Here is a 24372-nt window from a genome sequence, read left to right on the forward strand (position 1 = left end):
TAACGTAAATGATAAAAGCTGTAGATGAAGAAACAAATGCATTTCTCAACACTGTCATCTACATCAGCTTCTCAACACAGGGCTCAGGGGTCACCAAATGTTTGTGTGAACAGCCGAAGCTCGGTGAAGCATTCGCGCAAATAGCATTGATAAATGGTTAAATATGCTAACAAGTTACCAAAAAATTTGACTGGAAACTGATTTTTAACATTCTACCTTTCCAATAACGAGAAGACAAGGAGTTGTCATTCCGCTGTCTTTTTGTTGAGGCCTCAATTGTCACATATGAAGCCCCGCGGCCTGACTGGAGTGCCAATAAGTCAGCTGATCAGCACAAGCCAGTAACAATACAGGGAGACAGAGAAGAAGAAGAGGTGTAGAAGAACATAAAGGGACTAAACCCGCTTGATCCGTGCAGCTGACGCCAGGTTGCTAAATACGACGTCTGCAGGCTCTGCTGGGAAAAAAAAACAAGTAAATAGAATAATAACAACAACGGAATTGTAGATATTTAAATGGTCGTCAGTCAGAAATGTTGGACTCTGGGCTGTTTGCTTCAACATGGAGGAAAAGTCAGAAGTACTGAACACATCTCTGTTAGATGTGATGTTTGCAAGGGATTTTTTTTAGTGTAAGTCATTTACAGGAAGTGTGTCATCAGAAGTGTGCACTGAAATTATTCAGTTTCTGTTCTCTAGAAGCAAGATATTTATTCCCCTTCTTTAATAAAACACAGGGAATGTGTTAAAAGTAAACAAGAAGACATCATATACAGATATTAAATTTGTGTGTGTGTGCGTGTGTGTGTGTGTGTGTGTGTGTGTGTGTGTGTGTGTGTGTGTGTGTGTGTGTGCAGGAATAACAGAGGAGAATCTAAACAAGTTGATCCAGCACGCTCAGATCCCTCCTGAGGACAGTGAGATCATCACCAACATGGCTCACCTGGGCGTCCCCATCGTCACAGACGTACAAAACCTCTGTTTTCTTTCTCTCTGCGTCTTTCAGCCTGCCAGTCTCCTGATTGTCGTCATCTTCGTCACCATCATCATCATACATACCACAGATGCTGTTTTTGAGTACAAACATGTAAAACCTCTAATCACTGTTTCCTATTGCGTCTGTGTTTCTTTCTTCATCAGTCCACCCTGCGCCGAGGCAAGAAGGTGGACAGAAAGGAGCGCGTGAGCGAGCAGACCTATCAGCTGTCCCGCTGGACACCTCTGGTCAAGGACATCATGGAGGTGCGTTTACAGAACCTAAGTCATTGTTTTCCTAATTTTATTTCTAGTCTTGAAGACAAAGAACTTTTACTCGACCAGCCAGCAGCTTTGTTTGCTCATTTATGAAAGATTAAAGTGGACAAACAACACATTAATTTATCTTTGGTGGTGACCACAACAATCGAGGTCCAACATCTGTTTTTCCTGCCAGAGTGTCATTAACTATTTTTAGCTGCTTATTTGTGCAAAGCCAATTCTCCAGTGGACCTCCATAATGGTTGCTAAGAGACAGGATGCAACTGTGAAGCCCCTATTCACGGGTTGGTGTGTGTATTTGTGTGCGTGTGTTTGTGTGTGTGTGTGTGTGTGTGCGCGTGTGTGGGTGGGTGTGTGGGTGGGTGTGTGGGTGTGTGCGCCACACAAGATTGCTGACGTAGATCTGTTTTGTCCCCACCCCTACAGGATGCAATTGATGATAAACTGGACACCAAGCACTACCCTTACATCTCCACCCGCTCCTCTGCCTCCTTCAGCACCACTGCAGTCAGGTACCCAACACACTCTACATGTGCCATCTCCTTACATGGCAGTTGCTGTCTTCAAAGGGACACGCCAGCACCAAACAAGAGGATAGATCCCCTTGTGTGTTAGGGAGGGGAGACCCACAGAGACCAGCTAGCCACCAGAAAAATTAGCGCAAGTGGTCATTATTAGTATACTTCTTCCCAAAGATCAGGTTGAATTTCATCCTCTCATCCACAAAGTCGGCTGTGATTAGTAGCAGCACAGCTGTGTCATATCACTGCCCCCAGTCAGGAGAGGCTGCGCGTCGGATTACAAAATTACAATCTGTCATAATTTGAAATTATTTCACAGCAAATGTTATACACAACCTTGTTCTATTAATACAGTCAGTCACTGTTTGGGTTGGTTTATTTGATGATTTTTGATGCTACACAGCCCAACCCCTACTCAGCTAGCTAATGCTAAGCTAAGTCAGCTGGTCTCTGTGGGTCACAGTTCCTTAATGTCCACAGGCGAGAGACATCTCTCTTCTCGTCTGGCTCCAGGGAGGTTTGACGATATTTACCACCATAGGAGTTTTCCTTTAAAACACAAACACAGAGCAGAGGTGGATCGATAGTGGGGATCAATATTTGACAGTTCAAAGCAGAGAGATGCAGATGGCGAGTCGTGAGGCGTGGAACGTTCCAAGGGCAGTGATGGGAGGTACCATCATCGCTGTTTTAGCTATTTTATGTTTTCATGACAAAAATGATCTTCTACGGATTAAATTTAAAATGTAAATGTGACATTCTGATCGAAACTCTTCAATAATTCAGCCGATCTCATCGCAAAATGATGTGATCAGCTGAATCTTAATAAAAGGGGAGCTACGTGCAGCATTGTATGTGCTCGTGTCATCATCACTGTATTAAGACTCTGAAAGACACGTTTGAAAACAAAAACAGCTCTGCAGTGAGTCACATCTCTCTGTTGACAGCTGACCTGAATGCAGATCATCAATATTTCCAACTCTGGCTGCACGAGTGTGTGTTTAGTCTCTGAAGTGATGACAGTGAGCCCCACTAATCCTCACTCCTCAGTGTGTGAGGAAGCTGCAGACGAGTATCGATTCAGCCTCCTCTGGTACAAATCTTCATTTACAGTTCCTCCTCCACACCCAGCACTGAATCCAACAAATTCATTAATACCAAAAACACACCACGTGAATATCTGAAGACGCTGTCTTGCGCAGAAAGCTTTTCAAAGTAAATGTTATCTAATCTGTGCAATTAACGTTAAAAATCTGCATGTATGTGTGTAAGGTATTGATATTCAATCATGCTGATTTGTGCATCTGTAAAATGGTGTGTGAATTGGAACACACGTTTGTGAGTTTCCACACGAATTGATGCGCACTTTTATAAAGCTTATTTTGTTATTTTGGGATTGTGCGATGCTCTTGTGTGTAACTGTCGGAGTCTGTTTTCTCTGCAGAGAATCCCTTTACTGTACCACAGGGGACACGGATGGAGGGTCACAAGATGATTTCCAGAAATAAAGAAATGATCTGAAACATACTGAAAAGGGCTTAACCGTTTCTGATGCTACAAATAGCACAATAATAAGAGGAAATAGTCGTTGAATTTTTGAATTATTAAAATTTGTGTTTGGATAAGTCTGTCAATACATAGTAGTGTAATATTAGCGTGTGGCCAGTGTGTGGGGTCGGGACTGTGACGTCTCTGGTGAGGGGTAGTGGGGGGCTCATGTGTCTCTAGAACCCGTACAGTGGGAGGGGGGGGGGGGGGGCTGACCTGAAAACCTACTTTAGGAAACTGTTCTAACGTGAACTTGCCTTCCTCTCTCGGCAGCGCTCGGTATGGCCACTGGCACAAGAATAAAACACCTGGAGAGTACCGCACTGGGCCGCGTGTTATGGTTTTCGTCATCGGGGGAGTTTCCTTCAGTGAGATGCGCTGTGCCTATGAGGTCACACAGGCCAATGGGAAGTGGGAAGCCATCATTGGTGAGTAGTGCAACAGGGGGGCACCGCAGGCTGAGAGCGAGATGACAGGTTATCACGCAGGCTGTAGACAGTCAGTGTAACGTTTCAGACAGAGTGGGCGTGTCGCTGCGTGGACATACGTGTGAAGCTGCATCCTAACTTGGAGGAGCATTTTAAGAAGACGACGTGACAGTGAAACAGCAGGCGTAGGTCCAGACTGGGCTTTGGGGTGTAGGAGAAATATGGATGGGGTCGGACATCCTCCTGTCTGAGTCTGGAAAAAACAGTCGGTTGTTAGAAATAAGAAAAATGAACGTTTTAACCTGTAATGATCTGTTTCTCTCTCCTCCATCAGTGTACTGTGTTGTGATTATGAGAGTGAAGTTGCTTTATGTGGTCAAATGCACAGATTATCACACAGAATGATTAAAGTGAGCTGACAAGTACCGACATCTCGCGCCAATACCAAGCCAGACTTACGCCTGGAACACACTGGAGACGTGCACAATCCCCCGCGTCAGCCTAGCGTGTCCCATCTGACAAGTGTCATTTCTGCTGCGCCGTCAGTGCAGTTTTCCAGTGATGATTATGATAGTAGATTGTTAATACGGCCAAGATGAATTCAAATCAAACCTCCACCTTGTTCTGTGACATCCACAGCTCCCAGCTCCATCTCACGTAGAGGTGACTCTCTCACTATCTGCCTATCTTCTGGACTTTACACACACACACACACACACACACACACACACACACACACACACACACACACACACACACACACACACGCACACATCCTTGTACTTATATCTTTCTGAGGAATGCATTCCCTAGCCCCTCACCCTAAACCTAACCATCTAAACTGACTGCCTGACCCGAACCAGGACCCTAAACCTAACCAGAACTTGACCCTGACCTTGACCCTAACACCAAGTCTTGACCTTCAAACAGCCCTTTGAAGATGTGAAGACCGGCTAAATTGTCCTCACTTTCCAAAAATGTCCTCACTCTGTTGGTTAAATGCATATTCTAGTCCTTAATATGTAGCAAGTACAAGAACACACACACACACACACACACACGTGCGTGTTTGCACAATTATCCTTTTTAGGACATTCATTGACCTCCATTCATAAGGGCAGCCAAAGCCGAGTCAAAAGTCAATTCACACTTCAGCAGGAACTCCTAAATTATGCTGTACCACATTAGGACCAGTCTCTGGTCCCTGTGAGGACCAGGGTCCTGATAAGGTTAGTTTTTATACCACACAAGGCTTCCAAAACCTTCCCCCCATATACACACACCCTTGTATCTTTGTGAGGTCCTTGCCATAATGCATTCTCCAGCCTCTACTCTGACTCCAACCATTGAGCTAAGTGCCAAATTCTAACCCCAAACCCTAAAATCAAGTCTTTACTTTCAGACAGGTGAGGATCAGCCAGGATGTCCTCACTGCTGTTGGTTAAAAGCCTCATTATGGAGCAATTATGAGCACACACACGCACACACACACACACACACACACACACACACACAGCAGCGTAGAAGCACATTTGATGACGCTGCATATTTCTATTGAGTTTCTGTCATTTTGAATATCAACCTGCTGCCAAAAACAGAGACGTAGCGGACGGTGACGCGTCTCGGGCAGCTAACGAGGTCAGAGTAGCTGCTCCAGTTGATCACAGTAGTCATTGAGCCGCGGTTACCCGCTGTGTTTCTGTTCGGTTTCAGGGTTTAGATACACTTTTACTTTTAAAAACATCCATTACAGCACAACATGGCTGAAGTAGGACGAAGCAAGTATCGTTCTGACTTTCCTTCACCCAGATCAGGACTCTGGCATCTTTACCACAGCACTTACGCTCAGGCACTTGAAGTGCGTAAAATATCGTGAAGATGTTGCTGCGGATAGCTTTTGCGACCTGCCTACTGTGTGCTACGTCTTACTGAAACAGACCTTTCTATGTCATGCCCCTCTGTGCTGTTGATTTGATGTCTCAAAGCTTCTCTGTGTTGGTGTCTGACTCGTTTCTGTTGTGCTCTGCTTCAGCTGTTCTCTTTAAAAACAACTGTTGTCTTTAAATTGCAGCCATGCCGTGTCTTTTTCTGTGTCTCTGCGTCCACGTTTTTTTTGTGTTCTGTGTGCAACATGGTGAGTGTGTGTGTTTGTGTGTGTGTGTGTGTGTGTGTGTGTGTGTGTGTGTGTGAGCCGTCAGTAGACGAGTGTGTCTCTGCGTGCTTGTACGACAGGTTGCCTGTTTTAACCCTTTTGTATTTGGAGCGAGTGGGGGAGGAGCGTGGCATGTGCTGAGAGACGAGTGGTGAAGCCGCCTCTGTTCCTCCACAGGTTCTACCCACATGCTCACCCCCACCAAATTCTTATCGGACCTGCAGCACCCCGACTTCCGAGAGTCCACTAGGGTGTCCTTTGAGGACGCAGACCCCTCAGACGAGTGAGGCAGAGACAGATTGGGAGGGAGGGAGAAAGAAATCACACTGAAAAAAGTAAAGGCAGCCGCTCAAAGAAGCCCTTTCTGAACCTTCACAGCACAAGGGCTTCCTCCTTCTTCCTTCTTTGATCACTCAGTACCGTTTTATGTACCTCCACCCTCCTCCTCCCTGTGTCCCTCAGGGATGGGTGCTCCATGACCTTTACTCACTGCATGAACCGCTCCAGCAGGCTCCACTCCCAACAGGCTCAGGTTTGGCCAGTCAGAGTGGGAATCATACGTCTGCTACTCCAACCCAAACCTTCAAACGTCATCGGACTTGCAGACTGGTGGAGTCCGACGGCCGTCTGAACTCTCTGTTCCATCTGGTGCATCATCACAAGTCTGCAAGTCCGACAAGCGGCCATGCCTGAGAGGGTCTATCCCATCCCTGCTGCCTCCTCCCATCATCTCAGCTGGGTGGATTAATTGAACACTCATATCAGATTTAATCTATCCCCAGATCCATTTTTATCAGTTTTTACTCTGATTATTTTCTAACCCTTCGCAATGACAATCACCTTGGTTTGTAATTCTTTCAGCACAAAGTCCTTGAATTAATGTTGGATTTACAACGATTCTCTCCTTTTTCCCCTCCTCCTTCTTTTGATTTTCATTTGACTCCCAATCCTCTGATTGAAGTCACTCTCTCACAGCCCACCATTACATGCTCACATGGCCCACGGCTCGTCTGCAGAGGGCGCAGTCCTTATCGTGTTCATGAGCGGGAATCTTTTGGAGCAACAGACAAATTCAGTTCAGTTGCTCCAGACATTCCCTGTCGTTCACTGCCTCTCTGCTGTTGGAGTCTGGGAATGTAGCCATGTTCCACCTGATATGCTTTAGCAACCGAACAAAAGACGTCACAGGTCAAACATGACTCCCTCGTCCCTGACATGTAGGTGACATTTAAAACTCACCTTTTGCACCGACGCTGAATGTCACTAGAAGATTTAGCGTCCAGGATGCAAGAGCATAGAAACAGAAGCTACATCCGAACCTGTGTTTCACACACCTCTGCCAAGGAGCAACTCTTATCCAATGCTCTTCCTGTTCCATTTTTAATTTCCAGTGAGCAATTGAAATGAGCATGTATGCTTTTATGCAAATATAATAAGATAAAGCTGATGTGATTTGTCTTCTGTTTGTGTTGGCGGGTAAAGTTCATCAAAGGGTAGTTTAAAACGGAGGTTGACTTAAACAGGCATAACCAGCTATATCTATACAGAATATGAAAAAAAATGTGATCAAAAGTTATCAAGTGTTTTAAAGCAAATTTGGTTTTAATTTGAATTCGGAGTGTTTAAAAACGTGGCTTTTGACCGTTGGAATTCAGCATCTGTTTGGGAAGATCAGCTGACTGTTAATTAGCTTAGCACAATGAATGGTCGTGGGTGGGAAGTGTTAGCGTAGCTCTGTCAAAAGTCGTCAAATACATTTGTTCTCCACAAGGATTTGACACTTAAAAAAAAAAAGATCTTCTGATAGAGTTAATGCTAACACATCCCACTAGCATTCATTGTGCTAAGCTAACTAGCAGTCGAGAGAAGGGTATCTATCCGTTCGCCTGACTCCAGGGAGGATGGCAAAGAAGGTTATGTCCCAAAAAGCTGGTGTGTGTAAGATCCCCAAGTAGGGACCCAAAAGCAGCCATAGACAAATTTAAACGTAGACAAAACAATTACGTCTTGAATTGTTAAACAAAGCCAAGCAGTAGGCATGCAAGGAATGATCCTTGTCCCTTGTGTGCCCAGAAGTAGTCACAGATGGAAGCACGAGAAAGAAAACTCAGAATGTAGTGGCCAGAGTAGAGAAAGCGTGCAGAGCAGGTGAGTTGGGAGGAGAGTCAGGCCATCGTGCAGATACACTCACAGACACAAAACAGAAGAACCAGCGTGTCCAGTCTGAGCTCAAACCACAGCGATAGGAATACCCCTGAATTCCTTGACAGAGGTAATAAAACCTATTTTAATACAGCCAGTACCCATAACAATGCCTCTCAATGTCTCCATCTCTGTAAAGTTTTAGGCGTCTTTTACACACACATTTCCATTCAAAAGTGTATTTCACTGAGTGTCCATCTCATCCCTTCCCCATCTGCTAAAGCGATATCGTTTACAAACCAACTTGAGTTTATGATTTCCTCAGTAGAAGCTCACCATCAGCAGTATGGCTGCTCTCCTGCATACTGCATACTCAACACTTCCTGAACAAAATGGCCATCACTTAGTAAAACTAGTCTTTGTTTTTCTTATGCTGTTTTAGTCGAAATTGAGTCAAGAGTGGAGCTCAGTGTCTCCATGTTGTGTTTCTGGGGCAAAATGGCCCAAATGACGAAGCTGCGTGTTTGGGAAACAGCAGAGAAACAGGCGGGCCAGTCCGACGTTGACCCACACTAAAACCCCACCCACAATCCCTGACCCCTGTGACCCAACTCGAGATGAGCTTGCCTCTTTCTCTTCTGTTTTCACTGCTGGGGCTTGTATCACCAAGCTTGGTCAACATGCCCAGGGTTTCTTCTAGTGAGCGCAAACTCAGGTAAGCAGTATCGCAAAGGTGGTTATCAACAACCAGGCTCTCCCGATGAAGATGCTTCAGTGCTCACAGAACGGAAGCCGTGTTGGAACCGCATGTAGGTTCAGGAGAAGCTTCACAAAAGTATTGGGTTTGAGTATTAGGTCAACAAAACAGAGCAGCTGAACATGAAACTGCAGTAAGTGCAAAAATATTGGCTATTTTTACAAGCCGTCACAGTATCAGGTCCTAAGATCTAGTGTTTTTTACGTGGTTATTTGTATTTTTTCTATTTTTCGAATGTTGTGGTACCTTCATTCATGATTGGTAGTCATGGTAATTTATTTTCTGTGAATTTCTAAATATTGACACCTGACTGGCCCCGCCCCCTTTCTCCTGCATGGATGAGGCCCTGATTACTGGAAGTTTTAGAAGTCCATCTTGCCTGTAAGAGACAAACCAGCCGTGGAATCTTTAGTGTTTTTAATAAAGTTTGTTACTTTAACGCTCATGCATGCTTGTCTGGAAGTTCTGTTGTCAGTCAGATATCCTGCTTCAGAGCAGGACGGGCCGCCTGCTCCGTGGCAAGCGACCCCCAGTTCTCTAGATTTATAGAGCATCTTTCAGTCTCTGGTTCTACAGAAGTGTAGAAGTAGGAAGTGATGAAAAACTGCAAAAAAAAAAGAGAAAAGAACAAATGATTCCAGGAAGATTTGCAGGGTTGCTTTTATAAACATAGCGCCTTCAATTCAGGACTAAGCATAAGTTGCCATGGCGATAGATCCTGCCTTTGTGATACTGAAAATCCAAGCCTGAACCCGAAGAGAACCTGCTTGGTGACACAGGCAACTGTTCTGACCTGTCACAGTGTTGCCTCATCTCAGCTGAAAGTCTTTTCGATAAAAGACCCCAATCAATCCAAAGTGGAATAAACATGCAGCTTTGCAACAGAAACAAACAACCGTAGGTGAAGAACTGTTTATGATGTTGAAGAGGTGTGAGGAGTAAATCAAATTGTCTTCTATACCATCCAAAATGGCTGGTGTCCATCTGAAAACCTGCTCCCTCAAACTCAGTGAAATGTTTGCTTTACTCCAGTCCAGCACCTTTCAAGTTGTACAATGTGGGAAATGTGTCTTCAGCTGTCATGGTCCCTGCACCATTAGGCCTTCTGAGTGTCACACGTACAGTTGACGATTGATGGATTCCATCACATGTCCAGATCTGCTTTTCAGCTCTTTGCATGCTTTTAATCCAAAGGCTATCGTTCAGTTTTGCGAACACCAGACAAGTTCAGTGTGACTTCTACGAGTCCACCCACAGCTTTCAGCTCACGCCAGTCGTGTGGCACCGTCTCTAATCGGTGCGCCTCCGTGACGTTCAGCAGCTCAGCTTCTTCATCGCTTTGCACCAGGCTGTACGTTTGTAATGTTAGCCATGGAGTATGACGTTCTACATTCAGGAAGAAAATAATAAATTGGGAAAGCGATAGTTCTCCCAAGAAGTGCATTTCAAGAACTCACTCATACGAGTCTTCAGCTCGCATTGTGTTTAGTCCCTCCTGCGTGGCTTCTTAATACAGTATATCATAATATATAATAGCAATATATGATAATATAGAATAGTGACTCCAGAATGCATAAATAGCCAGCCAGGTCTATTTAGCTTGAAGCTAACGGTGCTGGGTGGCTGTCACCTGCTCAGTAAACTACGACTACTTCGATTTGGCTAAAAATCAACCGGAACTCTTCTTCTTTCGTCACAGTTTTGACAAACAGGAAGAGGTATAGTTTGTCTGGTTTTAGCTCCAATCAAGGAGGCTGTGGAGTACTGAGCATCATACCAGATGATGTGCTTGAGGGTTTGTAAATGGATGTTTTTTTGGTGCTGTTGGCCATCAGTCACCAGTAGCTAAAAGCTAAATATACGTAGCTTGCTGCTAGCTGCTAATGCAGCGAGGAAAAATGTCTTTGTGGGCTGAGGACCGCTCTTTGTGAGTACATGACAGGTAAAATACACTTTTGGGTGAATTATCACACGAAGTTCTAAAATCTGGAAAGCTTCAGAAATGAGAGTGCCCCTTATTTCAGATCAATTAATAGATAATAAAGATTGATCAAATTCATGTGTAAAAATGTAGAAATCTCAGTGTCAATGTAGGGAAGGACTTTAGACTTTTGCAAACATTCAAGATTGTCCTCAGATATTTATGGCCACTTGTGTTGAATGTAAAATCAGAACATGCAGGGCAACTAGTGATTGCAGCTGTGAGTTCTATGTAGCGAAGGACCCAAAGTATCCCACAACTGAAAGACTCAAATCATCGAGAATCACTCTGGTTTTTTTCCCCCCTGGATTATACTTTCCCATGTGTCTCGCTCCAAATAAACAGTGAGGACCAAAATAAGTGGAACTGTTCCAACATTGAGCAGCTACCTAGAGGGGCAGTTGTCTGTGGCTCTTCCGTCTTTCCCATTTCTGCTGCTACCAACGATCACTATTAGCCTCAGGATAGGTACACGTTTCTGGCTCTTTCTGCATTACAGATTCAGTCAGAACTAATCCAGGGGGGGGGGGGGGGGGGACATCTTTGGGAGCCTAATGCACCTATTTGTGAGAGATGTTTTTAAAAAAAAATACTCTATTTGGGTAAAGTATAGCTTTACAAGCTCGTGTCATGCATGTTGCTGCTGTCTGGAAAAAAAAGGCAAGGTTTGGGAATCTGTGAGGACAGCCGGCAGTGCAAACAGCTCCTCAGTGACGGGAGTTCAAGATTCGCGATGTCAGAGCTTATTCGGATTAGGAGCTTGCATCACCCATTTTGCGAATTTACTTTTACTCAATACAGGAGGAAAAACACCTCAAGCAAGGAAAATTGAGCAAGTATTTTCAAATTTCACTGTTTACAAAATGCATCATTGGAATGCCAAATATTGCTGTTGTCAGACACTGCCAACACTTAGTGGGTAGACATGACCTGTGTTGGACAGCCCCCATCATCGTGTAAGACTGCCCTCATCTCCAGTACGCATTCATAGCAAGAGCTGAAAACACATTTTTTTTTTAACTCAATGTCATTCTTTAATGCTCACATCTAACATTCTGCTTGTGTGCGCGCGTGTGTGTGTGTGCGTGCGTGCGTGTGTGTGTGCGTGTGCGCGTTGTTTCTACGTGTCCTCAGGATCGACCCACATCTTTACCCCCACCAGCCTGCTGGAGCAGCTCAAGGCCATGAACAAACCAGACGAGGAAGTGACAAGTTAAAATCCTCCATTACATCTCTTTCCTCCTGACATGAACCTGCCCCCCTCCCCCCTCTATCACCTGACCTCCAACCCTCCCCACACACCAGTCGTACATTTCTTGTGTATGCATCTTGCTTGAGAAGAAAAAAAAACATCTTAGATGATCATATATATATATATATATATATATATATATATATATATATATATATATGTAATGATAAAAATTGTTGCAAGTATTCTCATGTTTTACAAAGGATGCAACTAGATAAACTTATTTTAAAAAGTTTAAATATCAGACCAGAAGGCCATTTCAAACTGAAAGTACCAAAATGTAACATTGTATGCTATGAATCCTGCTAGAATGTGTAAAAGGTAGAGATTTTCACTTGTTTGTTCCTTTGGGTTTCTTCCTTCTTGTCAGTTTTAGTGAAAACCGGGTGGAGGAGGGATGTGCAGTTTGAGAGGTTGATGTAAAATATATCATATCATGCAATATATATATATAAATATATCAAGAGGAATTGCCCCTGCCCATTTGAGATGTTTGTATTCAGTAGCATGCTTGGACTTGTGTGGACTGTTACTGTGTTTGTATCCAGTGTGGGTGGTCTGGGAGCCGCAATTAGCTTTTAGCTTTTTTTCCTAAACTGTTGTGCTCAGATACTCGACTGAAAACTTATTTTTGAGTTCCAAACAGTATCAAAACATGCACAAAAGCAATTTCAAACCACTGTCGAGGCGTCGCACACTGAGCTGTACAGTGGCCACGAAGTGCAAATCAGGACAACGAACCTAACAGAGACCTCCCTCCAGCTACAAGTCACAACCGAGGCTAACAAGCTAAACACGGGGGTAAATTACAAATGACGACACAAGACCGAAAAACAAACTGGGAAAATCACAACAGCAAAAGAAACCACTGATTGCAAAGCCGAAAACAGCGCTGTTTTTTTTTAACCTGCGTTTGCAGTTGTGGTTTCCAGTTCTTCGCACTTCACGGTAGCCGTTCAGTTCATGTTCATGAACTAAATCTTCCATAGGCTGGCAAAATATGAAGCATTGGACAGTTTTCTCAAATATTCAGATTATTCTTACACGTAAATGGGATGTAACGACGTCACACAGGAAAATTCCGCCTTGCCACGGAAGGCTAACGCTAAAGTGCCATTTCTTAGAAGTCACTGCTGTTGGATAATAATCGGAAAAGGATCCCCGAGTTTATGCGATTCAAAGAAGGCGGTGGTTTCGGAAGTGCCTGTGTGTGTGTGTGTGTGTGTTTTGATACAGGCGCTCGTGCTAAGAACTCCCCTCGCGTGCGAGGCCTCAGCCGGCGATACTCAGAACGAACCTTTTCAGGTGAGTATATCTAGAAGAGAACGAGCTCTGGGGAAGAGCCAGCCATCCCTCCTCCGGCTGCTGAGACTGGCGAGTGTTCACTCGCCACAATACGTTCATTTCTCTGGAGAAACTTCACATTTTAATGTTGAAAAGGCCGTTGCTTGCTGATATTTAATGACTAATGCTAATGAGGGCCAGTTGTATTTCAGTATTGTATCCTGTCAGATTAAGTCTTCTCATTGGTTAGTAACGATGTTTTATTGGACCATGCACTGAGTAGTGTTGTGTATATGCCATATGTTGCTGTTTAGCGTCTCACTGTTGACTGGTGATATTTCTGACTGTGAAGTAGTGATACTTTTCCTTTAAAAATGCCAATATGAAGCCGCTGTATTTGTGACGTTTTAGCTGTAGCTGTTAGTGGTCAACTGGAAAAAAAAAAAAAAAGAAGAAAAAAGAACTAATATCTATATTTTCTTTGTCTGTTATTTCTCCTGGTGCAATGTAAAACCCTACAATGGTGAATGGCTTTGCAAATGAAAAAAATGCAAATGAATAACGAATTTTATTTCCTCCTCCCCTTCCCTCCTCCCCGGCCAAAAGTTGAATATTGCACTATAACGCGTTTTCTGTGATGCAAACGCTTGACTTTGTGTTTCTTTTTTTTCTACTATAATTTGCTGTTCTATAGGACCTAATGTCAAATGGATTGATTTCTAACAAAATTATTTATCAGACAAAAGCAATGACTCATTAGTCTGTCCTAAAACTGTTTAACTTATTGGGATTGTATGTTTGAGAGTGTTGAAGCACAAACAGTACTTCCATGTGTACCTAATATGTACTAAGGCTGTGTAATAAATTGGCTTCCATGACATTTAAGACTGCACTCATTTGAATATTATCTTTACTTATAATAATCATAAAATTCTAATAATAAAAATCATCAATGGTACAGTGACAGTTCATGTTAATTTCAACATTTATTGGGCTCCTTAAGTACAAAAAGATTCCATGAAAAATATTTTTTTTTAAAAAACAACACACACATAAGAAAAAAATGCAAAAATTAAAAAAGCCTCGAGGTTAAAAACAATTCCACAATTTTTGGAATGTTTCAACTGGAAGACACAAAACCAAAAACAGTTGACGACGAAGTAAAAAAAACCCAAAGTGACCACAGAAAAACAAAATTTGGGAACAGCACAGCTCTTATAGCCACTAAATATTTCTGTTTCTCTTGAAGGCCACCGTGGGCTCCGTAGCAAAGAGTCCCGTGTGGTTTACATGAGCCTGGATGTAAACGGATCCAGCTGCAGTACATTTAGCTCAAACACAGCTTTGGAAATAATATCTGTACTGTAGCTGAAGTTCCAAATTAAAGTGAACGACTACGAGACTGCAGCTTCTTGCTGTGCACACAACGACAGCTCATCACAATTGCACTTTCCAGTACACCGCTACTCTATACGAACACGGACAGACGGCTACGTCGGGTAAAATATCTCTGAAATGCTGAACCCGATACAAAACGGGCACGATTAAACTTTTACCTGGCTAATAACCAGTCACTGACTCGATAAACAGCTCAAAACCAGTGAGAATTAACTCATGGCAGCTGCCACATCCACAGCTGTCGATTTCCCCACAGAATCAAGTCCTAAAATGTATTTCTGTAGCTCATAGCAAGGCTGCAGGACTCCGGTTTAAGTTAAGAGTCACATGTGGATTTGCTTTGATTTGAAATGGTGATCTTGTTCAGTCTAGATGTTGATGGTGTTGGTGGCCTGACGCAGAGGGAGACGGGCAGGGTTCTGCTGATTTCTGCCTACCAACGTGTATCTGACAGAAACGAAACCTGAGGAGGGAGTTGATACTTACAGCCAACAGTGCTGAGCGTGCATGGCCTACCCCCATCTTCCTTCATTGGTTTTATTTCTTCTTGCATTCAAATTTGCTCCCCCCCTCTCACTCCTTCACACTGGGTTTACCTGACTTCCTCCCCTCAGCATCACGACGGTTGCACCTCTTGAAGGAGAAAGCAGGAGCGCTTGTTTTGAAGCAGCTGACGTCTTGAATGAAAACGCTTCAGAACCGTCGCAGGTCGTGTGACTTTGGATCACAGTTGTCCCACAGTCCTGCAGCCCTACTTCATTGCTCGGAAAATCATTATGCTACAACTTTTTCAGTCCACCTTCTCGTTTCCATGAATGACAGCACAACCTGTTTCTTGCTGTAAAGTGAGGAAAGGAAACCGCTGCCCAGTTGCTGTGTGGGGCGCGTGCTAGTGCAGTCCTGTAGCCAGCGAGCGAGCCATGTGTCTGGACGTGTGCTTCATGTGGCGGGCTGCTCTGATGGCTCTGTTCAGAGAGCTGTCAAGGGAGCGCTGCTTAGTGGTGGACAGGGAGTGTTTTGGCCTCCCCTTCAGATCCCTGTGACCTTTGACCCCGGAGGATGTGCCGGTGCTGTTGCTAGGAGGCACATACAGGGTTTGTGGGTGGGAGTACAACCTGAGGAGAAGGGTAAGACAAGACATTTAGCACTTCAGTTCAGGTGAGGCTCTACGTTCATGGACTGTTTGCTCCATGACAGCACCTTGGTGGAGGTTCATAAGGAGGAAAAATGGAAAATGAAAGCATCAAATGACTTCAATCTGGCACTGGCGATGGAACTTCCCATCTGGATCTGCTGATTTCAGAGAACTCCTTCAAGCTGTGTCACGAACCAAAGTTTTAGTTTCTCTGGTTGGGTTCTCATCGTGATATGGCCCCCACCAAGGAAATAATGTGATCACATTCACAGAACAACTAAAGAAAATGAAGTGGGATTGAAGAACATCTGTAGGATGACAGAACCTAGGTTGAGGAACATTAGAACCACGTCTGATTATGTCACTATGCACTCAACTTAGCAGTTTTTTTTCCTAATCACAAAGTGGTTTTCACTGTTGGGCCTAAAATTAATGGTGATATTTACTGTATTATGAGTTACTTCAGGTTAGTGCTTTACTAACTTTTTAACTCCAGTACCCCTGAAACATTCAACCTCCTCCCCCTCTACCTCCTCACATGGGGTTAACACCACAAGTGGCTAAGCTAGCACCACCGTTGGCTAGGCTAGCTGCGCTAACATTCAAACCACCCTTGGAGCTGATGGTGTACACAGTCAGACCTCAGTCTTCAGCTGATGTACTGCATCCTCTAAAATGGGTTTCAACCATTTATCCAGAAATAAGCAAGTCAGGCAATGTACTGGGTGCTAAAGGTCCTCCTTTTTTCCAACTCAGCAGGAAAAGGGCATAGGACTACAAGGTGTGCATGCACGCACGCACACAAACACACACACACACAAACACACACACACACACACACACACAAACTTTGCATCTGGCTAAAACCTGGTGCTTTTGGTCATGTGGAACAAGTTGGATCAGGGCCAGTTTGGGAACTGTGGCCTTTGATAGTCCTACGATGTACCACAAAAAGCTGCTTCATGATGTTTTTCCCTTGTTCCATACACTACTTCAACTCTGACCATACGTGGTTAGTGGGTGAGAGTGACACCTGCTGACCGAGAGGTGTAAATGTTGTCCATTGCACCTTTAATGGAGAAGTGGAATAGTCAGAGATTTATCCTCCGGATGGCCGTGAGAGCAAATGAACGTGTTTCTGGACAGACAAGGACACAAATGTTATGCTCTTAACTGGCTGTAAGGGGGCACACTGCTGCCTACGGTCCGGGACGAGGACATGCCTCAGTGAACACACCGGCTCCTCCCTGCACATGTGCACAGTAACAACTGAGCTATCATGAGATCTAGCTAGCACATGTGCCTGAAGCCACTGACAGTCATCGTTCAAATACTGAACAGTTGTGCTGCTGTCGACGGCCTCAACAATTTAAAACAGAAGCTTAGTCACCTTTCCACAACATCATAATGAGAAAGGGCTGCACCAAAGTGAGCCAATAAGAGAAGAAGGGCTCATCAATTGTACTACGGTGTGTGTGTGTGTGTGTGTGTGTGTGTGCGCGTGGTGAGTGAACAGTTTACCTACAGCAGAGGTGGTGGACACACTGGCACACACAGCGTAGGAGGGGCTGCTGCTGCGAAGTACCCGCTCCTCAAAGCTCCGCCTGGAGACTGGGCTGGTTTGTGGGGGGGGTGTTTGCGAGTGTCTGGGTCTCTGGGACGGTCTGTAAATCACACAAGCCAATCAGGAGCTGCAGATATCAGTCGACTCCTCCCATTCACAGCAGGCTTGACCGATCAATACGTCGAGCATGGTGAGTACGACCGATCAATGACATCATCAACCACATACAGAGCAAAGGGTTGGAGTTTTCTACAATCCAGTCGACTATTAAATAAACTTCTATCACCAGGTCTTCTCAAAGCAGCTCTCTCAAGTAAAGCCTTCAATCTAAATCACACACGTTCTTGCCTGCAAGCTGCTGAAATGTAGTTGGGATTAAAATTAATTCAACACTTGAATGAGCCCATCTTTATCAATCTGACTGTCCGTCATTAGTCTTTGACCAGTTTGACCACTTCAAAGGTAGGAAGTTGCATTCCCTGATTTAAGGCCCGGTAAAATGGAAAGTTTTGTTCTCGTGTGTCTGGTGGAATCTTGAGGCTGAAGTGGGACTGATGGTGTGTCCTGACTGGTGTTTACATCAACCCAAAGCACTGAAAGCACTAGTGTGATAGAGCACACACACCACAGACTTCTGCTGGGCCAACCAGCTACTTATGGTTCATTCTCTGCTAGCAAGTGTGGATGAATAAATTTAACCGTAGCTCCTTCAGAATTTCCAAACGTTATCAGACCAAATAAGACAAACCTTTATAGGGAGACGAGTCCTGATTTTCAAAACGATCGATTTTCTTCTTCCACTATTTAAGTTCATGGGAAAAGAGCATCTGGTAGTGATTAGTTGACAGCGACCTGAGTCCAGAGACAACTGCACCATGAACACATGGCAGAAAGCCTGTGAGATCTGACCTGGCTCAGTGCCTCTGTTCAGCTCAGACCGTCCGCAGAGAGGGCAGTGACATGAGTGAGAGGAGGAGGACGAGGAGGAGGAGTGGGTCTGCCAGTTGATATCATCAGCTGGACCTGACAGCAAATGGGAATGTGGATTAGAGGCGGATCAACACCAGAACATCGACAGTGATCACACAGCAATGACCCAATTTAAAACCATTTCTTATTTCAAGTTCTTTACATGAATACTAGAAAGACAATGTTCTCCTTACGTTCTGATGGCCCTCTGTGACGAGGTGAACCCGCAGAACAGGGAGGAACTCCACCTCTTCCACCATCAGGTTCCCCTGCAGTCACTTGAACACACACATCACCATCCTGCCCTGTAAAACACACACAAACACACACACACACACACAAATGAAATCAAATCAAACAACTTTATTGAGGGCAATTTGTTATGTTTAGACACACAGCAGCACATAGAGCAGCATCCAGACCAGACCAGTGCACCAGGAGCAAGACTAAAGTGCAGAGCGACAAGAAGACTGAAGCGACAGGGAGTTTAAAAGCCTGACAGCCGTAGGAACAACAGATTTAGAGATGGATCGTTCTGCAGGCAGGCGATGCACAACAACACTAGAGGCGAGGAGACTCCGCCTTCTGGACAATATGTTGGTCACAGAGATCATTTATGTCTCTCTGTTTCAACCATTTTTTTTCTACACTAAAAAAAACAAAAAAACGTCATTTCAATCTGGCATACTAAGAACATAAATATAACGATAATATTTGAGCTGCTTATACTGAACAGATCAGACTGTGGTTGAACTGTACAGCTTCCAGATGTGAACGTGTAACGGTGTAATTGTGAGTGGGGCGCACTTGCAAAACGGAGAATCGCTGAATAAATAAAAGGAATTAAAAGCAACACAGGAAAACAGAATGATGCAACACTAATAAGATGTGATGGGGGGGCACATCCTCACTGTTGTTGTCCTCATAATTGAGCTCTTTGGTCTGCATGAGAATGCAATTAATGATTCATTGTGATGAGAAACAGAGAGGTTTGATCAGGTACTCGTCTGGGAGTGACAGCTGCTTCCCTCTTTACAGCTGTTGAACACGTAGCTATCACGCGACAGTCATATTTCTCTGCGTGATGGTGAATCTGAAGAAGAAGCCAAGAGGTCTCGTTCTTACTGGGGTGTGTTCTCCTGCGACAGGAGGAGCTTGTGCATGAACGCTGGCTGTCCGGCTCCGCAGCACACGTTTGAGTACATCGTGACACCTGACGACGGCGATGTGAGTCTTGAAGCTCTGAAGTTTTTGCTGAAAACGAGATTAAAGGACAAAGTACCGTATCGTATTATTGCTTTTCACATTTGCATCAGAGGGCATTAAAACAGACAGAAGTGACTTCAGTGCACAAAATGCATTTCTGTTTCTTGTTTATTCTTGGGTCATGTTTAGATGGATACGTCATTAACAAGCAAACGTACAGTAATATTTTACGATCAAGTCTTGAATTAAGCCTGAGCGCTATTTCAGATGATCTTACAGATGTGCGCTTGGGTTTTTTTTCTGAGTGCTGCAGAAGACGAGTTCTTCCTGGCTGTGGGCCTCAGCTCCTCCTCCTCCTCAGCCTCATCAAACATCCATCTGTGTGTGCCCCCTCCGATAGCATCACTCCGTCGCTCTCCACACCTGCGTGAAGAGACAGGACAAGTTAAGGCTGTCGATGAAAAGCTGATAACTGCATTGATTAGTTGCAACATTTAAACAAAAGGAGTCAATGAAATACTGTTCATCTTGTTGCCATGGCAGCTGTCCAGTGTGGAATACATACAAGTGAATCAATTTCTCAAAATTGAAGCAGCAAAGATAGACAAGCTTACAGTCTGAGTGACTTTGGGCAGATTATGTTGCTCGACGACTGAGTACCATCATCTCTAAGATGGCAGCTCTCGACTGGTGGAAGTAGACTTTACTACCCACCAGCAGCGCAGGGCGATGTTCCGCTGCCAGACCTGTGGTCCAACCAGTAATGTGGGCGTTACCGCCCACCTCCAGCAACACAAGAGGGACCTAACCAGTGCTGCAGGATTTGGTGATGATATATATTGTGATTTCTTTTGTGGATAATATTGTGATTTGCAACTGCGATAGGAAAAACACATTTTTATCATGAGTCTACTTGTTATCGCCACACAAATTATGTGTGCATGTCTCTTTACAACAAGTGCGCATTGTACTTGTATTTCTCAGCTCAAACGTACAAACCTTAACTAGCATAAAAAGCATTTATAAAGTATTTTTTTCCAAATATTCATAAAGCAGTAACAAAAAATATGATCCCGGGTGCTGCTGGAGGAGGCTAAAGACCTCCTTTCTCTCTCTCTTTCTCTGTCCCTCTCTTTCCTCCTGCATATCTGTTTCCTCCATTCTCTGTCTTTGTCTCTGCCCTGCTCTTCTGCTCTCTCCCCCACCCAACTAGTCAAAGCAGACGTCCGTCCCCACTGATCCTGGATCTGCTCCACGTCCCTGCCTGCTAACAGGAAGGTTCTGGTGGCTGCTGTTGCAGGATGTGCTTGCTGATGGAGAATTATTGGATGGAGGTTCATTGAAGGAGTGGTGCTGGACCTGCTCTACTTGGAAAGAGTCAGGAGAGAACTTTTGCTGTGATTTGGGGCCAAACAAATAAAACTGACATGACTATTGTTCAAAAGAAAACTCCAGTTATTTTGTTGTTATATAATTGCAGAGGGTGACATCACACTTTCTTCAATCTTGCAGTTTAAGACCTCACCAATGTAGGTTGGTAGTTCTTGAAGAGCGAATTTGCCTTCATCAAGACAAACCTTCAGCCCGACTGGCACCGTGGGGCTTAATTAGAGTACCAAGCAGCGATGAGGGGACCCTCACACACACGCTCAATCACCATATACATCAGAGTTACTTCCAGTAAGATGTCTTCAGGCTAGACTCTAATGAAATGGCTGATGTTTCCTGCTTGATGGTGAAATATCAAAATTGGCCACCATAACACCATCTAGCAGAAGTTCAACTTGCCTTGATGCTGGTAACAAACCAACAGATGAACTTGAAACATGACCCTCGTGGAGGAGGACACAGGCGTCCTTGCTAGATTTGTAAACTGTGTACTGTGGACTGATGGCTTCCACCTGGGAGACACACGAACCTGATGCGAGGCGTTGAGCTGTTGTGGTGTGTGCCGTTGTGCGGGGGTGAAGGAGATGCTTCCATAGCACTGAGAGGCTTCGTGGTTCTCAGAGAGCTTTCTATCCTGTCCCTCAGTTTGGTCACCTCAGCCTGCAGACTCTGGATTGCTTCCCTAACAAGAACACGACAAACGTTCACCAACATATTAAACAATCCAGTCAGGTTCATCTTTGCCTTGAGTACATACATTGCTTTTTTAACTACAACATATAAAACATAGGTCAAACTCTACAAGTTACAGTAAGGTTATGGGACTGTAGCCATCTGGAAACATTTACCACCTCATAGTATCCATGAGATTTAAAGTATTACAGTAACATGCTAACTGTTATCATCCTCCTGACTGCTAATTACCTTAGCACACTGAATGCTAATGGTTGCCAAGTGCTGGCACACATCCTTCATCACATATATGATTTTGATGATTAGTGGCGGCAGTCTCTCTTCTAGTCATCAACACAACTCTTGTTTTGTTGGCTTCAAGTGCTTTGGAGGTGCTGCATGAAATCACCGCAGCTGGCAGTTTTGTCAAGAAAGTAGTTCAGACTCCCTTTATCTTCTAAAATTAGAACACCCTGTAATTACTTATGTCATCTCATGACAAGGGTCATGCACACACTTTTTTCTATTCATACAGGAAAACACTGTTTTGGAGAAAAACGCATTTAATGACTTTTGACATCCAACACTTCCCATCCTGCGCTATTCATTGTGCTGAGCTAATAAGCAGTCTTCTTGTGCGACTGCAGAAATAGAAAATAAGCAAATTTCCCCAAAGACTGGTGTGCATCTTTAATGCAGGTGTCAGTCCACGCACATAAACACACAAACGCTCCTGAAAATTCCACATCAAACCATGCAGGAAATTTAAACCAAGTACCTCCTAGCGTGTGAGCAAATAGCAGATGATTCTGTAATAAATACATCAAACAAAATGTGCATTTCATGAGCAGTGCAGCTTGACGGTGAATGGTTTATTGTCATGTTTTCAGATGAAGAGTAATCCACTCGAAATGCCTGACACAACAAATCTGCTCTCTCTCTCTCTCTCACACACACACACATACACATACATACACACACACACACACCTTTTCTAGGATTATTCTGTATGTTCAAGAAGATTCTGTCCCACATTGGGACTTGCATCTCGTTTGCACAGCTATCATCACGGCAGCTGCTGCAACACACACTCACCCACAGTTTGCCACTTGATGGGAGCTCAGTGCTTTGAGAGAATCATCATGGTAATACTGAGCAACGGGGGAGGAGCTGAGGCAGGAACTGGGGAGGGAATTGATTGATTCTGCAAACTGGTCAGTTTGTCCATTTTCAGACACAGAGTGAGCTGCAGGAAGAGATGCCAGCAGGTTAAATAAAAAGCTGTCAAGGTGAATATGAAAACATTTCATAGCTATGCATTTATTTTTCTGTATTAAAAGACATCTCACTGGTGTCACTCTCCAATGCACTTGTCCCAACATTGACCCTGGTTTGGTCTGTCTGGCTGAACCGGTGCAGCGGAGAACAGGAGGCAGTGCGGCTCCTCTCTCTCGGCCTCCTCAGCTTGTCAGGCCTGCGGTGCAAATTTTCTCCAGGCCTCGTACACAAGCGTCTGGGCGACAACAACGAACTAGGAGACGGTGCTGAGGCCCGGCTTGTCTGCGGTATCCCTGAGTTCCCCCCCTGAGAGACAGAGGACCTGGTGCACCCAGGAAGAATTTTTAAACCCACAAAGGGAAAAGAAATGCAACCTGATCAATAGACTTTGATGGTTGCAGTCAGACATGAGTGCTCTGTGTGTTGCAGTGTTGGGGGATGGCACATGAGGGCAGATTTATGGTGCAATAAATTTGTGTGCTGCCGAGAAGCGGCGGAGACCTCCTCACCTCTTTGAGGCCCTCTGGTGGCGAGGACTGGGAGCTGCTGCAGGAGTCAGACGGCTGCTGTCCGAACCAACAAACCCACTGTCCATCTCTGGAGAGACAACCCCATCCTGCTCAACACATCATACCAAACATTTTAATTCATGAGGGAAGTGAATGACATGTTGAGGTTTCATTTATAGCTGGAGGTGATGTGAATTTTGCCGTTGTGTGCGCCTGCCATAAGAAGCTAGCGTGACAATCATAAAAAAGGCTTAAAATATGAAGACATGATGGGGTTCTTGACAGTTGCAGCTTTTTATTCAGCCTCTTCATAAGACATCATATATTTCATCAAAATGAACTGATATGAGCACATACTGGTGACTCCTGACGATCGTGGATGTGGAACGGTGTTGACACGAGATGCACTTGCAAGGTTAGCAGTGCTAATGTCAATGCTAGTTCTGCAGGAAATTTCAGCAAATTAGGCAAAACATTGGGTGCTAAAGGGCCTTCCACCCATAGCTCTTCTGTTCCTCTGACTGGCTAGTTCTAGTCAAGTCTAACCCAGTCAGAGGAACAGAAGAGGCAGGTCGTCATACCATGCATGAGGGACAAACATAAAACACTGGTTTAGTATTGATGGAGGAGGTTTTTTTGTTGTAGCCCTGACATAAAAAGCATTTACCTGGGAGTATGCATTCCCCAGCTTGGGAATCATGGCTGTCTACTGTATAACATGACTGACCTGAGAAGGCATTCTCCTGCTCTCAGTCGGTAATTTGGAGCTCCAGCTCTCTGTGGCAGTGATCACTCCTGCGCTGCTGTGAGACTGTCCCACCTCCAACCTACTACTGCTTTTTGGAGGATGACTGGGGAGCGGCGTACAGTCCCGGTGTGATGACATATTGGAGCTGCAGGCCTGTTGTTTGCTGGAAGGATCAGGAGATTG

At 44.5% G+C, this 24372-nt stretch overlaps 2 protein-coding genes across 7 annotated transcripts in view; one reads left to right on the top strand and one right to left on the bottom strand.

Annotated features, from left to right (window-relative positions):
• The window catches only part of stxbp1a (syntaxin binding protein 1a), a 38731-nt gene extending 24530 nt beyond the window's left edge, over positions 1-14201 (top strand). Inside the window, exons 15-20 of one of the 2 annotated variants that reach the window (XM_086187190.1) lie at positions 857-966; positions 1140-1241; positions 1683-1768; positions 3599-3753; positions 6083-6240; positions 11920-14201. In XM_086187190.1, the coding sequence (XP_086043316.1) occupies positions 857-966; positions 1140-1241; positions 1683-1768; positions 3599-3753; positions 6083-6192 (563 nt within the window). In that variant the 3' untranslated portion in view covers positions 6193-6240; positions 11920-14201. The remainder of the gene's footprint in view (positions 1-856; positions 967-1139; positions 1242-1682; positions 1769-3598; positions 3754-6082; positions 6241-11919) is intronic. The other variant, XM_086187191.1, reaches the window with a different exon arrangement.
• Positions 14202-14258: 57 nt separating this feature from the next.
• akna (AT-hook transcription factor) overlaps positions 14259-24372 on the bottom strand; it is a 28739-nt gene continuing 18625 nt past the window's right edge. For 4 of the 5 annotated variants that reach the window (XM_086187181.1, XM_086187180.1, XM_086187182.1 and 1 more), the window contains 11 exons: positions 24169-24352; positions 23442-23548; positions 23004-23254; positions 22750-22900; positions 21512-21664; positions 19871-20016; positions 19513-19641; positions 18582-18692; positions 18328-18441; positions 17380-17518; positions 14259-15834 (listed from right to left, as the gene is read on the bottom strand). In XM_086187181.1, the coding sequence (XP_086043307.1) occupies positions 15609-15834; positions 17380-17518; positions 18328-18441; positions 18582-18692; positions 19513-19641; positions 19871-20016; positions 21512-21664; positions 22750-22900; positions 23004-23254; positions 23442-23548; positions 24169-24352 (1711 nt within the window). In that variant the 3' untranslated portion in view covers positions 14259-15608. Of the gene's footprint in view, positions 15835-17375; positions 17519-18327; positions 18442-18581; positions 18693-19512; positions 19642-19870; positions 20017-21511; positions 21665-22749; positions 22901-23003; positions 23255-23441; positions 23549-24168; positions 24353-24372 lie in introns of all 5 variants that reach the window. The other variant, XM_086187184.1, reaches the window with a different exon arrangement.

The sequence above is a fragment of the Aulostomus chinensis genome, chromosome 19 (assembly GCF_037954235.1).
Source record: "Aulostomus chinensis isolate RoL2024-O1b breed Wild chromosome 19, RoL_Achi_v1.0, whole genome shotgun sequence".
NCBI classification, from domain to species: domain Eukaryota; kingdom Metazoa; phylum Chordata; class Actinopteri; order Syngnathiformes; family Aulostomidae; genus Aulostomus; species Aulostomus chinensis.